Source organism: Anguilla anguilla, chromosome 11 (assembly GCF_013347855.1).
Source record: "Anguilla anguilla isolate fAngAng1 chromosome 11, fAngAng1.pri, whole genome shotgun sequence".
In the NCBI taxonomy this organism is placed as follows: domain Eukaryota; kingdom Metazoa; phylum Chordata; class Actinopteri; order Anguilliformes; family Anguillidae; genus Anguilla; species Anguilla anguilla.
In genome coordinates this window covers 27,477,842-27,494,072 of record NC_049211.1, presented here as the reverse complement: position 1 = coordinate 27,494,072, position 16,231 = coordinate 27,477,842, and the positions used below count along the sequence as shown (strand labels likewise).

Sequence of the window (16,231 nt, the reverse complement as noted above, 5' to 3'; positions counted from 1 at the left end):
GGGTAGGGGTGTTGTGTGCAAGTTGTTTTCAATGTCTTTGTTATTGTTTTTGTACCATTTTATTATTTTTATATTGGTATTTTTACGTCCTGATATAGCGTTTCCTGTCATTGTCTCTCTCAGTCTGCCTCCAGCCTCTTTGGAGACGATCCCTCCCCCCTCTCTCTCTCTCTCTCTCTCTCTCTCACTCACTCACTCTCACTCTTTTTTTTTCTCTCTCTTGCGTTTCGCTGGTTCAAGTTTTGGGGGCTGTGCTCGCAGAAGTTACGGAGTGGCGATAGCGGAGGCCAGCAGTGCGCGAGTGTGTTTGAGCGCGAGCGCGTAAGGGAGGGAGAGTCCGCCAGCTGCCCCGCGCGTTTGTTCCCCCTCTCTCTCTGCCTTCCTCGCTCGGTCTGGACCCCTCGCTCGCTGTGAGCCGGGACGGGGCATGGTTAAGGACCCGCGCTGAGATTCCCAAACTGGATGTACACACAGCAAGCCGGTAAGAACAGCAATTTTCATTTCTAGTTTGCGATAGTGCGTGCGTATGTGTGTGTGTGTGTGGGAGTGTGTGTGGGTGTGTGTGTGTGTGTTTGTGTGTGAGTATGTGTGGGTGTGTGGGTGTGTGTGTGTTTGGGAGCAGGGGTGCTGGTGGTTGTGACAGGGGTGTAGCCAGAGGACTTAGCCAGCTGACTTTGTTAGCTCGGTCAGAAGGACAGTGTGAACTCGTACTGGATACCCTGTGAGGTGCAGGACGGGGGGAGGCTTAAGCAGCAGGGATTTTATTCTCCGTTCCTGTCTACTTTTAACACTGCTGTGATCCCATACACCTCCAGAGTACACTCCAGAGTGCACTCCCGGGTACACTCCTGGTGGCTGTCCACCACAGTGGGTCTCCCCCGCCCCCCCCCCCCCCACCCCGCCCCACTTGCGACACCCCAAACTTGTGTCTACTGCTAAAGAGGACTTGGTGTTTACGCTGTTGGTTGGCACTATCCCATGGTTCTGGACCTCCCCCCTACCCCCAAACCCCCTGCTATCACAGCGAGGAAGCAAACACACACACACACCCACACACACACACACACACACACACACACACACACAAGCTGGGCAGTAAGGAAAGTGCTGCAGAAGTGTCTCTGTAAAAGCACGGGCGATTCCGTCTCTGTCTTTATTTATTTCCTTCTTGTTTTGTCATTGTTGACGGAGGGTGACTTCGCCGGGGCGGAGGGGCGAGAAAATTGGAAACAGATCGCCTCCCGCCCCCCACCCCTGCGCCTGGGTCCTGCACTCAGCCTGTCCGTGCTAGCACTGTGTCTCTGCGGGTCGCGCGATTCGGGAGAGACCAGTCAAAAGGAGAGAGACGTGGGGGATTTCCTGTGACCTGTTGTACCATGTGTTCACAAAGGTTATACAACTCAGGGTGGTGCGCAGGGGGCATGTGAACTAAACTGGAAAAATTGGTCACCAGCTGGAGGGTCAGATTCTGGGATTTGGGGTAGGGGGGTGGGTCTGACCTTTGTGTGCCTTTTTGTCTTGCTGTCTGTCTGTTTGCCTGTCAATGTGTCCATCACTGTTTGGACATTGGGTTCTCTTCCTGTCTCACTGCTTGTAGTCATTGTAGTCATTGCCACTCCCACCACCCCAAGGTCTGGCCATTAAATGCTTAGCAGCATACCTGCATCGGCAGCATTGGCAAAGCTGTGCAGGTAGACCAGCTGAACTCTTAGAGAGCCAGGCAGATAGACAGGAAGAGAAACATGAGCTCGCAGTAGGGTGCCAATAAATGGTGTTCATCACAGGTAGGAATATTTCTCTTGACACAAGCACCAGATGAGTAGTTGATTGTTCAAACCTGACAAAAAACATGTTAAAATTAAACTGAAATTGGGATCAGCTTCCTGAAACCCTTTAAGGCAGCAGGTCTGCAATCCTGCAATACCTGGCCTCCGGTGTGCCATTGGCTTAAAGGGCTGTCTGTTGTCGCTTTATAAACTGAAAGAACATCACTGGCTCCGTTGGTCGTTAAGTTGAGTGTCCTGCTGACCAAAGCTTTTTTTTTTGCAGATCTATCATATAAGCAAAAAAGAACTTTAAATACACCTTTAAACGGATGAAAACAAAACAAAAAATGCTCCTCAATTGTAGCTATTGTACTTCATATATACAGGATGATGTTGCTCGTGTCTCAGTGCTGTCTGTGGTTGATTATGTTGTTATTGTGTGTTTTTATTGCGCCTGTGGTGAGTCTAAATACAATTTTCCAATCTTTGTCAGACAATAAAGGCCGTATTGTATTGTTCTGTATTGTTTTGCATTGCGTTATATTTTCAGTTGGTGCTGGCTGCGTACTGAATGTTTGCTAGCCGATCCAGCTCGTCAGATTTTACCGCTAGCCGTCCGGCTGAGCTGAATGCAGCGCCGTGTATTTTACCGCCATTGTTTAGTTGCATGTGGAATAAACAGCATATCCGTGTTTTCCAGTCTGACTAGCTTCCCCAGCTGCAGCGATTTTTGTTGCGTTAAATGTGGCACCCCGCGGGTTGGACAACAGCCTCAGCTGCCGGAGCGAAGCGGCCATGCTGCTGGTCGGGACATTTTCATTCGGCAGAGCTCTCGTTCACAGCGTTTCCCCTCCGAGCACAAACACGGTCAGCGAGGCCGCCCGGGCACACCCGGAGCAGGCAGTCGGAGAGGCCGGCGGGCAGAGGGGTGGAAAGACAGACGGGCAAACAGACGGGCGGGTCGCAGCGGGGGTACGCGGGCCGCCCCGGAAGGCGGGGCCGCGACTGGCTATCGCGCGCAGCTGTCCGGTGCGCGCAGTGTGGCCCGTGCGCAGGTTCTGTACTCGCGAAGGGCGGCCTTCCCGCTCGCCTCCCTGTTTTCAGCCACACACAGGTTGTTTCTGACACACTTCACAAAGTAAAGAAGGTATGCATAGAGGTGCATAATCCAGGTTCAGAAAGTAAAAGTCCTCCCCAGTGTTTTTGCTCCAATCATCTGGATTCGCTAATTAGCGCAATTCTTCAGCCAAGAGGTAGAACTAATTAGTGAAATCAGCCGGCTGAGTTAATGGGTGGAAGAAACGTATGGCAAGACTTTTACTTTCTGACCCCCGGACTTTCCACCTCTGGATACTTCACTTTTTAACGTCTTCATCCTCTGCAATAATGCCGTATAATGACCATGCCACAGGGCCCAGAGGGATGACTTATGATTGGCTGCCGGAAATCCAGAAACGAAGGTCTGTGGCGTCCCTGCTGACCATTGACCGTTCTCATGGCTGTAAAGCGGACCGCTCGACGTAGCGGCTTGCGCGGAGGCAACATGGCAGCACTCCAGCGCCAGCCCTGCCGAGACCAGCTCAGAAGACGGCCTGGTTCCTGGGCTTTTAGCTGAGCGGTCTTTAAAAAAAGCTTCTTTTGGATTTTACTTGTCTGAACCTGCAGCTGGTGCTTTCTGTTCAACGGGAGAACGAGAAACAAAACTGTTCTCCAGTGGCCAGTTTACGTTGTGCATTTTACTGATTCATTTTTCACTGATATGGTAAGCTGCCTTGCTTTCATTCTAGTGGAATGACATGCGGTGGAAGACTGGCATCTTGACAGATGTACCTATGTTTACCTCATTGTAGTGCACTTCACATGGCGAGGATGTGATCACATTCAGTTGTTTCATATTTTCAAGGCCATGAAACAGCTTACAGTTCAGCTGGATGTATCTTCCTTTCAGTAAAATAGTTTTTTTCTTCTTCATTTTTTCTGGTCCCATTTTACAGTAAGTGGCAGTGATACCTGTATAAGTACAATGGTACTACTGTGTACTTACACACCGTCATGTGACTTTTCAATACCACTAAATTTATTTGGGCATTTGAAAGCTTCGGGGGTCCGAATGATCTGTGTGTGGAAAAATTTAGAGTGAATCATAAAAATGTCTGAGTAATACTGTAGGCTTGCAGAAGAGTGTCTGGGTAGAAACATGGGAGATGTTGCCATTCATCCAGGGAGGATAATTCCAAAGAGGGAGAGAGAGAAAGATAAGGGGAGATTGAAAATTGATGACCCTTAAATCCCATTGCATTCTCATTTGAGCTCTTTTCACTAAATCTTCAACAGGTCGGGCCTTAGCCGAAACTGAACTGGGCTGTAGGGATTTCTCACTCCCACTCATGTGGTCATGTGCTTGCAAACGGGAGAAATCCCACCTGTTGCATTTTCCCTCTGTTAAAATTCATAGGGCCTGATTTACTTAAACCGTCAGCACATGCTAAACCTTTTGGCACACCAATAACGTGATCAATGATTGGTCATGGTATTTGCTTTGCACCAATCATTGGTCATGTTATTGGTTTAGCATGATATTGGCATTGCACATGCTAAAAGCTCTTAGTAAACCAGGTCCATACTGTTCTGGGGGGCACTGAGGTCAGACAGACAGACAGGAGCAAGCAAAAAGACTGAGATTATTTGATCTCGACCCCTCTGATTTAAGTTACATGCATGAACAGGAGTGTAATACTGTTCATAATAAAATTAACATTTTTACTGAACAGCACATTAATAAATAAGTTTTAAAACAAGTAACTAAAAATGGCTATTCCATTGTTACACAAAACAAAATGTATATTTTTTTATTGAACTGACCATATGTTATGCATTAAATACTGAATACTTGTTTTAAGTAGAATCGCACTGACACCAGTTAAGTTTTGTATAGGAGTTTAGTACCATCTCTGTTTCTATGTAATTAGTCACATGTTCTGGAGGAAGTGGATTTGGGGGAACATTGCAGTGATAATTGCACATCTTCCTTTATTATAGGCCTTTTATCCAGAGCTCAAACACACAGTCTGCTTGGTTGTTGTCGATAAGTAAAACAACTGTTAATTGAATCAGCTAATGCTAACCTCATTACCTGAAAGAATGTATTTCTTGTTCAGAGATGAACAAATTGATATCCTAAATTGCAGGGAAACAACATATTGGTGCAAGCCAACTGCCCGGTGGTTATTATTTAATTCCTGTAAAAGAAAGCTGTTCCTTGTTTTCTTTTGTAATTTTATCATCCTGTTTTGGTTTGCCTCCATATTTCTGCCTTTACAATCAATGATGGTTTTGGCAAAGTCACTAGGGTTTTGGCTAGAGACACATGTATTGGGTTGCTATTTTACGCTTTTGCCCGAAGAACCTTGGCTACACTTGTCACACTGTTTAAGTTCCATGACCGATACTCCCCAATGCTGCGCATAAGGTTGGAATTCGTATTATGTGGTTTAGCTGGTTTATTATTTTATTAATCAAAGATCAAAGTACTGTAGTTTATAGCAGCTTTTACTTTGATTTAATTTTGTTTATTTATTTGACCATTTTTAGAAATGACATTTCTTGTTCTTCAGATTGGCTTACCCAGTAAAGGCGATTGTGATTTGGCTATGCCCTGCTTCATCTGTGCTGTGGCCACTCCCCTGCTCCGGTGCATTGGAGTGGTGCAGTCTGCCCGCGCAGAAATGGCAGAAGCTCAGCTGGGCTGTATAGTGGGGGGGGGGGGGGGGGGGGGGGTGGGGGGAGCAGCTGTCTGCACATGATTCAGGGGATGTGCCAGTCTCTCTCTCTCTCTCTCTCACTCTCTCACTCTTTCTGTGTGTCTTTCTCTCTATCTCTCTATCACTCACTCTCTCTGTCTCTCTCAATTTCAATTTTCAATTTTTAATTAAAGAAATGCTTTATTGGCATGACAAGATACAACTTATGTTGCCAAAGCACAGAAAAGAACATACACCATTGAACACATGAACATAATCTCTCTCTCCCTCTCTCTCTCTCTCCCTTTCCCTCTCCATCTCCCTCTCCCTCCCTGTTGCCTGTGCAGCCAGTGATAAGGGGCAGTGGAGGTAGCACTTCCTGTCCAGGCAGGAAGTGTTGATTTCCAGTCCCCCCCCAGCCCTGGTAACCCTGCCCCTGTCCTGTATCCTCAGGGAGTCTTGCTGGGCTACTGATGTTCAGCCCTCCGTTCACGTGTATCACATGAGTAAAAAAAAAAAGTGCACATGCAGTTCCGAAATGCATATAGAACAGCATCAATCTACCGCTGTGCTGCAGTAGGAAATATTTCAGCATTGATCTGTTCTGCTGAGAGGAGAGCCGGCCAATCCCAGCAGAGGAGCCGTCTTCATTCTGTCAGTGCTGCGTCGGCGTCCGATGACTGAGCTAATGGGAGTGGCGTGATGCGTATCGGATGCCTTATTGAACAGTTACACCCCAATTACAGGTCGCGCCCGGATCCTCTCGTTTCCATGGCAACCGAAGCATGCTCCTTGTGAGCCGTGCAAACAAAAAACTTGGAGCAATTGCTTTGGTGCTTTGGAGCAATTGCCTTCCAAAAGTAACTTAAAGGGCACCTAGGGCTGTTCTCTTAAAAAAAAGTCAATTGTTTTAAAATTCTCAGTACACCCAGCTTCCCAAAGAACCATCTGTTAATGCTTAACAGATGGTTCTATGGGAAGTAAAAAAAAACTTTTAAAAAACACAAAAAGTACTTAATATGAAGGAGGTTCTATGGGAAGTAAGTACGAAACTCAGGTATAGTGTTTGAGAGGTTCTGTGGGAGGCAATAAACCCAGGAAAAAGTGTTTGGATGGTTCTATATTTTGTTAACAAAAAATGGAAATAGTAAATAAAAACTCTGGGAAAGTGTTTGGGTGGTCCTGTGTTGAGTAGAAACCCAGAGAAAGTGTTTTCCTGTGCCAGGCATTTATAAATGCACCCTTGCCGAGGCTCATTCATACGGCTGCACAGAGCTGCTCTCGGGTCGTCACGCTAAGCACAGTCCCTGGGTTCATTTCCCCCCCAAAACGGCCCTCGCTCGCGGGTGACAGGGCTGGGGTTTCGCTGGCGGGGCGAGTGACCTCTGACCCCATCCTCAGCGGCCCCCGCGCGCTCAGGACCAGCTCCTGAGAGGGTGAAGAGGTCACATGGTGCCAGAGGCCTGACTCTCGGACAGGATATCCTGTTAGGAAACGGAGCGGATCTCACCCGATTCCGAGGCGGTGACCTGTACTGGAGGGGGAGGGGCGGTGGGGGTGGGGGGTGGGGAGAGGAGAGTTAAGATTACGCCCATTTTTGGATTTCGAAACGGCCGCTTCGGATGCGCCAGACCTCAGCTGTGTGGCGCCCGCGTGCCAACACACACAGGACCCACCGCCCAGTTTGAGTTTCTGCGCTTCTCAAAACAGCTCTTAGAGAGAGGGCTAAGTATCAAACAAAACCAGCTTCTCTCTCTCTCTCGCTCTCTCTCTTGCTCTCTGTCTCTCCCTCTCTCTCCCTCTCGCTCTCTCTCTTGCTCTCTCTCTCTCCCTCTCACTCTCTCTCTTGCTCTCTGTCTCTCTCTCCCTCTCTCTCTCTCTCTTGCTCTCTGTCTCTCTCTCTCTCTCTCTTGCTCTCTGTCTCTGTCTCTCTCTCGCTCTCTTTGTAATCTATCCTGAGCCACGCACAGTCCATGCAGCAAATGTACTGTGGACTATAAAAATTTTGTTGGTGGAATGACACCTATTATTTTTGGCTGTCCTGTGGGCAGACCTGCATCTGGCTGGGTGAGCGCATTCGGAGCAAAGATGCTGGGAGACCGGGGCGCATCAGGGCCCTTCCTGAGGGGGTCCCTGGTGGGAGGAGGGGATGGGGGGACAGAGCGGCAGAATGGTCAGAGGTGGTCTGTAGGCTGGCTCCCTCTGCTGGAAGCAGCATGGCACTGCATGCAACTGGGCCCTCAACAGACTCTCAGCAGGCTGGCTGCTAATCAAAATAACCAGCTCTTTAAAAACACAAACGCTTTACGTGGTTCGACACGGTGTATTTAGGCTTGTGTTTCGGGTGATTGGCGTTTTCTGCCTGTCTGTTGCTTTAGCAAACACTGTGATAAGCTCGCTGGAGGGGATACTTTACAGGGCAGAGCACAGTATTGTAACTCAAAATGGGAGGGCTGTGGAGCGGTATGCTGTTCTCACGCTGATATGCAGCGCTGTGAAAAAAAGTATTTGCCCCCTTCCTGATGTCCTCTGTTACTGCAGATTTGTCACACTGGATGGTTACAGATCTTTAGACAAAACTGAATATTAGACAAAAGGAAACTGAGGAAATGAAACACATGTTTAAATTATTTCATTTATTTAATGAAAAAAGTTCAGTCATCCAATTACCCAGTTTTAATTGAGAATTTAAGCTGAATGCTTAAACTGTGCAGCACTGACAGGCGTAGGCAGTGGAGGTCATGGTGGGGCGTGACCCTGTCCACTCTGTAGGCTGAAATGCTGGTGACCTGCCTGACCCGGTCACCTACGTTCACTCAGCCTGGCACAGGGCCTGAATAGGCAATGAGGAGTTTTGATGGAGGGCCTCTGGTTCTCCAGGTCCACGGTTGTCTATGGCTCGACCAAACGGGTAGATGGCTGCGGTGAAACGCTAAAACCAGGCCGGTCACCGGCAGGTTGCGGGTTTGAATCCCATGCGAGACGGCGCAGGGTTCTCTGCCCGGCGGCTGAACCCGGCGGCGGTAAAGCCGCCAGCTGTGTAAATGCAGGATGTGTAGTGTGTACGCAGCACAAGGGTCGGAGGGTTCGGGCCGTTCGCTAAAGCACATAAACAGGGTAAAGTAATCCGTTGCGTACACGTCCACATCCAGGGGCGGAGTGAACCCCCAGCCGTTTGGCTGGGAGAGGGGCGAAGTGAGACAGCAAGGAGGACGGGGGGGCTTCAGGAGCGCTATGAATCACCCTGGGTGGGGGGGGTGGGGGGCAGAGACACATACCTAATCGCAGTGTTGGGGGGGGGGGGGGGGGCAGGACCGTACCGGATCACGCTGGGTATGGACGGGAAGGAGCGTATTGAATCACAGTGGGGGGGTATTTAGGTTTCTTTTCTGTGTTCTGCTTCCTCCCACGCTGAGCTGTGGTTGGAGGTGAAGCTTCTCACCCGCCTGTGTGCCTAGACCTCTCACAGGGCCCCCCAAACCCCCCCCCCCCCCCCAGTGGAAACGCTGCGCACCAACGGAGGCTTCGGGGAATCGGGCCACTCAGCCTTGCCATTTTCCATTTACGCACCCCAGTCTCTGTCAGCCCGTCTGTCCTCTCTGTGTGTCTGTCTGTCCTCTTGCTAGCTCTCTACGCGCTCCACGCGTGCTGCGCTTTCGAAACGCACACATTGCTCCCCAGTGTCGGTTTGGGACGGCGGACATTTTCCGTGTTTCCGGCTTCACGTCCCCTCTGTTTACCTCTCCTTCCCCGGGGTTTCACTGGAAAGCGGGGGCAGCCTCTGCTCCGAGCGATCCTGACTTTCACATCAAAATCACACGCTGCTTTCGCATTTTGCAAATGTCAGTGGAGCACAACAGCAGTGAATGGAAACCCACCTGGGAATCAAACCCACAACCTCCGAGATAAAGCCCAATTGCCTAGCCTGCGCTGCCCCCGGATTCATAGATCACTTACTATAGCCCGATGAACTGAAGCATCCCTTGTCATTCAGGCTGCTGTCTCTACAACTACATTGCAACATGTAGTTCAATTAGAGACTTTTTCCATTATTTCTGGAAGAGTATGAATGTATTTGAAGACCACATACCACCCCGCTTAAAAATGAGACATAGTTGAAAATATGCATCAGCTTTGAATAAAAATAGAAATCATTTCACATATTTCTCATGAATGGGAGGGGCAGGGCTTCCCCAACTTATTCCATAAACAAACCCTGAGACCACATTTCGCCATTCACACACATTCATTCACACAAAGAGGCAAAGCGAGAGAGAAGGAGAGCGCGAGAGAGGAGGTTTCACCTCTCTCCTCCCACAGCCCCAGCTATTATTAATCTGTCTTTCCTTCACCGTCGCCCCCTCTTCTCAGTTTGTTGTTGATGAAATGGGTGGGCGTTCTGCGTCTTTCTATTATTGTGTTCAGAAATATCAGGTCTCTATAGCGAGGCTCTGGAATCCCCCCGTCGCCTGTGATGTCACTGGCACCTCTCAGGTCATCCGGCCCTGGATGAGTGATGTCATAAGCACAGCATGATAACGAGGTTCCCAGGTCCTGCTCCCGACCTTTGACCCCTGAAGATGGCACTGGGCAGTAGATTATATTACATAAATTTCCCAAAAAGAAATTCCATCCTGATGTAATCAAGTGCCCATAATGAACACGTAGTGTACAATAAACAAAACAAAAAAAAAAACAATAATTTGCAGGAGATTCAACGATTACATAACCAGCTCTTATAATAAAAATAATAATAGTGCAGGTATGGAGTGCCTTCCATATATGGAAGCAAATGTTTGAAGTTGAAAATTCTGCACAGTGCACTAAAAAGACAGTTCCTTAAGGCTACTCAGGCTGTTGCAAATATGGAAGATCTGTCATGAGACCGCCCAGGTTAACCTCCCTAGCATTCTTCTCAGAGGTGATGAGAACCCCCCCCATCAGCCCATCTCTTCACTGTTGTGGCTCTGTGTCATTTCCTCGCTAACTGAAGTCGGTTACTTTTCCGTTGTGAGGGATTTTTTCCTGTTTTGGAAAGTTGCTCTCGCAGCAGTGTGCGTGTCTGCAGGCCCGCGAGACGGCGGGCGAAGCAGCGCACCGCTCTAACGCTCTCTTTCCAGCCCAAAACGGCGAGCCCTTCTGCGCTGGGCTGGGGTGTCACCCGCCCACCCCTCCGAAACAGGAAAAAACCCACGGCGTGTGCAGAGACAGGAAAAACAGAATGCGTGTGTGAGCGTGGTGTGGCCATGTGTGAGTGAGTGTTTCTATTTGTGAGTGTATGGTTTTATTCGCGTAGTAGGAGTTCTACGTATTCGTGTGATAGCAGTATGCGTGTTCATGTGTGAGTGCATACAGGAGTGTGTGAAGTGAATGCCTGTGTATCGATGTGCAGTACATGTGTGTCTGTAAATTTGCATACTTGTGTATTATGCTGTATTTGTGTATATGTATACATACAAACATTTGTGTTTGTATACAAGACCAGCAGTCTACAGCTTCACAGGGGACCAAAAACAAACCTCAAAAAACTGAAAAAAGACCAGAGCTGTCACTCTCACCTGATAATTGAAAAGTGTTCAACTTCTAGTGTTAGTGTTTAAAAAGTCTGTCACTAGTTCTGTTTGATCAGTGCTCAGACCGATTGACAGCCTGTTTCCACAGTTTCATAGCTGTGTACGTCCAGCACTGTGATTTGATGTGAGTGGATTCTCTCTCTGGGAAGGGAGGGGAAGCTGGGGATGTTACTGCATCGCGGCTAGGTGCTTAAAATGACCTTAACGGGTCCTGTTGTCAGCGTAATCTACTGACAGTCAAGTGACTATCACAGGATGAGAACCGTGGAGCAGCTGGTCTCATGCTCGCAGTTAAGGGCCAGAGTGAGAGCATCTGGAACAGCTGCCCCATTGGTCGTCTGCTCTGGCCTCTCTGTGGTTTGGGTGCGGGTTCATGTTGGTGCCATCGCTGAGCATGACTGTTCCAATTAGATTACATGCACTCAAACCTACACTGTGACATAGAAATGGGGTTACTTTACACAAAGAGGTGTCTTTATGTGCCTCTGTGTGCGTGTGTGTTTTTATAGGTGTGTGCATTTGTGAACGCGTATGTCTATACAGGGATGTGTGCATTGCTGTGTGTTTCAGTCAGTGTGTGTAAATCACTGTGTGCGTGTGTGTGTGTGTGTATGCGTGTGTTTGTGTGTGTATGTCTGTGTGTGTGTGTGTGTGTGTGCGCACAGTCCCATCTTTTTGGAAAATACCTACAATATGAGCGTGTGAGTGATTTTGTTTTGTGTGCCACCACAAAAGAAAAATGTGCACTCAAAATGAGAAAATATAATTAAAGTTTCCACTGGGCATAAACATTAAAAAACAGTAGGAGCACAGAGACAAAGAGAAAAGATCAGGGGAGGTAGAGGGGAAAATAGAGACTCCTGAACAGAACACTCCTGAACAGCTGTGTGTATTTGGGTTCTGTTGTTCTTTATGATATGCTCTAAAGTCATTTCCAATGCTTTTGCAAAATGAATAGACGTGCGATCTGTGTGGCCCAGAAATCGTTTACCAGAAAATGCCCGGCCCGGCGAGCCGTGGGGCTCGGTGACAGGAAGGGAGACGCGTCCGCCCTCCACCGCCAGCGCGAACGCAGGCGGCTCCGCTCGTGCTCACTCATTTCAGGAGCCTAACTGCGTCGAACGGGCGCTGAAACGCGCTGCTGTAATCACGCAGCTCTGCGTAACGCTGCGGTACATACGCACAAACTGTGCCCTCTCCCCACGCACAGTCCAATTTAAACTGTGCCCTCTCCCCACGCACAGTCCAGTTTAAACTGTGCACTTTCTCACGCACAGTCCAATTTAAACTGTGCCCTCTCCCCACCATTGGTCCAATTTAAACTGTGCACATTCTCACACACAGTCCAGTTTAAACTGTGCGCTTTCTCAGACAAAGTCCAATTTAAACTGTGCACTTTCTCACACACAGTCCAATTTAAACTGTGCACTTTCGCACACACAGCCCAGTTCATACTGTGCACTTTCGCACACACAGCAGGTTCATACTGTGCACTTTCTCACACACAGCCCAGTTTATACTGTGCACTTTTGCACACACAGTCCAGTTTAAACTGCGCACTTTCTCAGACAAAGTCCAGATTAAACTGTGCACTGTCTCACACACTGGCTCTATTTATTTATGAAATACAGTGAACTCCATAGTGTTTGGAGCACAGAGGTATTTTTTTTTGATTTGGCTCTTTACTCCACAATTTTAGATTTCTAATCAAACAATTCAGATTTGGTTTTACGGGCTCCTTAGTGGTTCAGGAATTGGGGCATTGTTGGAAGAGGGAAACAAGAATAGATAGTTTAGCCAAGACCTATTGGTAGATAACATAGATACACAGAGGAGATGGCAACATATAACCCCCACCCAAATTCCTTTTCTTAACAAAAAAAATTAGTTTTGTTGTTGTGTGATATTTATTGTGTAGTCCATCCATCCATCCATTATCTGCACCTGCTTATCCTGGTCAGGGTCGCGGGGGGTGCTAGAGCCTATCCCAGCATGCATTGTGTAGTGCTGACAGGTGTGGTTAATATGGAGTGTTAAGGTATTCTATGTTCAGCAGATATGTTGTGGTACGGGTGTAGAGGCTAGGCAATGTGATGTACTGTGTGAGATATCACGGTTCAGGATTAGTGGAATAGGCAAGATGTGATCTGTGTTGTTAAGGGAAGACGCTAGCAACACGCTAGCAACACTCAGTGCGCGTGACCAAGTGTGTGGGAAATGAGGACAGCGGCCGTTCGCCTTTTTTCTCGGTGTCTGAGTGAGCGTGAGAGCGTGAGGGAAGGAGACCAGGAACGTGTCAGGGGCAATGCAAAACTGGACGCAAGTACTGCTTGCGGATGAATAAGAACAGTCGAGGGATCTGTGCTAGGGTTAGGGTTATTATCTGTGTACGTGGAAAGGAGCAGAAGTGTACTCTGCTGCTTGCGGGTTAGCATAATTCTATAAAGATGGCAGCTGGTCTGACTCACTCACAAATCTGTGGGAGTATTGGCAGTTTTGTGGAGGGGTATGACTACACCCTATCTACTCTCTCACAACGCCCCCTCTCCTGTTCACTTTGAATTCCATCACCTTCTCATTTAGAAACTAAGCACCATATACACAGTATACGTTTTTGGCTTCATATTGTTTGTATATTCTGTGTTAAAACAACAAACGTTAATATAGTGGCAAAGTGATATCCTTAAACATCTGAAGCCTTAAGATACTGTGATATGCTGTATGGCTAAAATGTTCATAAAACATTTTCATTGTTGATTTCCAATTACTTTTAAAGGAAGTTGAACGAAAGTTTAACTTGTCTCCCCTTGCAAGAGTATGTTGATGTGTTTGGGAAAAGTCCAAGGGTGTGTTTGTCTCTCCCTCTCTCTCTCTCTCTCTCTCTCTCTCTCTCTCTCTCTCCCCTATCCCTCTCCCTATCCCTCTCTCTCTCTCTCTCTCTCTCTCCCCATCCCTCTCCCTCTCTCTCTCTCTGTCCCTCTCTCTCTCTCCCTCTCTCTCTCTCTCTCTCTCCCCCTATCCCTCTCTCTCTCTCTCTCTCTCTCTCCCCCTATCCCTCTCTCTCTCTCTCTCTCTCTCTCCCTCTCTCACTTTGCATTCCTTGGGCACGTTAGCCTTTTTTCACGAGGCCGTTGTTCTGCCGGGTTTGGTCAGCACCCCCCCAAGGGGTACACAGAGACCCCTACGCCACCAAATGGCCTCCGAGCCCCATCCAGATGGCTGATTAAAAACAGACACGCTCACATCGAGCTCCGCCCCCTGCAGGAAATCTGTCAGAGTTTAGGGACACTCCAGCACTGCAACCACAGGGGTCATGGTCAGTTCATTACAATAGAATAAAATTTAAAATTGTATAGACATATGTGGGTTATTTGTATAACTTGGTATATTGGGGGTGCAATATTGTTTGACTAAAGAATAGGGCTGTGAGGCCAACAATAGAGGATTGTGGTTGCACTAGGTACTAGTTAGCATTGAGAGTTGTAACTAGGTTGTATTGTTGTGCAGCTCTACTATATTGATTTTATTATGGTGTTGTGTGGCTCTACAGTAGTGGTTTTGTTATGGTTTTGTGTAGCTTTACAGTAATGGTTTTGTTATGGTTTTGTGTAGCTGTACAGTAATGGTTTTGTGTAGCTCTATAGTAATGGTTTTGTTATGGTGTTGTGTAGCTCTATAGTAATAGTTTTGTTATGGTTTTGTGTAGCTGTACAGTTTTGGTTTTGTTATGGTTTTGTGTAGCTGTACAGTAATGGTTTTGTTATGGTTTTGTGTAGCTGTACAGTATTGGTTTTGTTATGGTTTTGTATAGCTCTATAGTAATGGTTTTGTGTAGCCCTACAGTAATGGTTTTGTGTCGCTCTACAGTAATGGTTTTGTGTAGCTTGACAGTAATGGTTTTCTCCCCCCCTTTCTCATTTCTTCCTCCCTTTGTAAATCCCTACAGTAAATTCTATACGAATGGTTGTATTTACAGTGTCTATTATGGTAAAGAAGTGAGTGGAGTGTTGTATATTACAAGCCATCACAACAGCGATGCAACATGCCTATTGGCTAATATTGGAAAGTAAATACAAAAGCAAATACTATAAAGATATTCTTGGACTTAAAACACCCCCCCCCCCCCACCTCCCTGTTTATTGCTCTCTGACTTTCTTTCCCTCCGTCTCTGTATGTGTTTCTCCTTCTCTCCCTACACTTTCTGCTTCCTCTCTCACTTTCTGTCCAGTCTCTCTCTCTCTCTCTCTCCTTCTCTCTCTGGCTGCTGTTCCTTCCACCTCTGTGCTGCCAGCATTCCTCTCATTCTGTTTGGCTTCCTGAGGGAGAGATCCTGTTGGCAGACGGGGACCCCACATCCTTTCTCTCTCTTCTCTTTCTCCACATTCCTTCTCTCCCAAGCCTCCTTATCATGCATCCATCACAGCCAGTCTGCTTTCTTTTTCTTTCAGGTCAGCTTAAATTCAGAAACGTTTCTGTTGCCAAAAAACATAGCCTCAACTAACATTAAAAATCTCATAAATTATGACGTGCATTATTATTATTATTATTATTATTATTATTAATATTATTATTATTATTATTATTATTATTATTATTATTATTATTATTATTATTATTATTATTATTATTATTATCTATTAATATTAATAATAATAAATGACACCAGGTCTTTATAAAACACATAATACAAGGTTTATAAGGTGGATTTGAGCACGGCATACAGAGAGAGATATCATATGAGTCCTCAGCAGGTATTCAGGCTTTTAAGGCAATGCTGATGTCACACTGTCATAGCAGAAATTCAATCACTGTGACAGCCTGCGGAGAAGAGAACACTGAGTACGTGAATAGGAAGCAGCAAAGGTCACAGACGTAAAGAGGAAACAATGAACACGCACAGAGACACACACACAAGCACTATATGTATATATATATATATATACTGTATATATATACACACACACACACATACGAGCCACATGCAGTTGTCTTTTCCCAGCTTGAATTTTTTAAAATTATATATATTTTTTTTGTTCTTTATGAAATTTTGAATACTGAGCATATCCCTCTCTGAACGCCGTTAGGGTTTGCTTCAAGGGGATGTTTGGCTCCAGTCCCTATTTTCTACATGCGCACGAAAAAAGAAAGCCAG

General features: G+C 46.9%; 1 protein-coding gene across 3 annotated transcripts in view; it reads left to right on the top strand.

Annotated features, from left to right (window-relative positions):
- The first annotated feature begins 244 nt into the window (after positions 1-244).
- The window catches only part of LOC118207907 (histone deacetylase 7-like), a 77,640-nt gene continuing 61,653 nt past the window's right edge, over positions 245-16,231 (top strand). For all 3 annotated transcript variants that reach the window (XM_035382096.1, XM_035382094.1, XM_035382095.1), the window contains exon 1: positions 245-481. In XM_035382096.1, the coding sequence (XP_035237987.1) occupies positions 463-481 (19 nt within the window). In that variant the 5' untranslated portion in view covers positions 245-462. The remainder of the gene's footprint in view (positions 482-16,231) is intronic.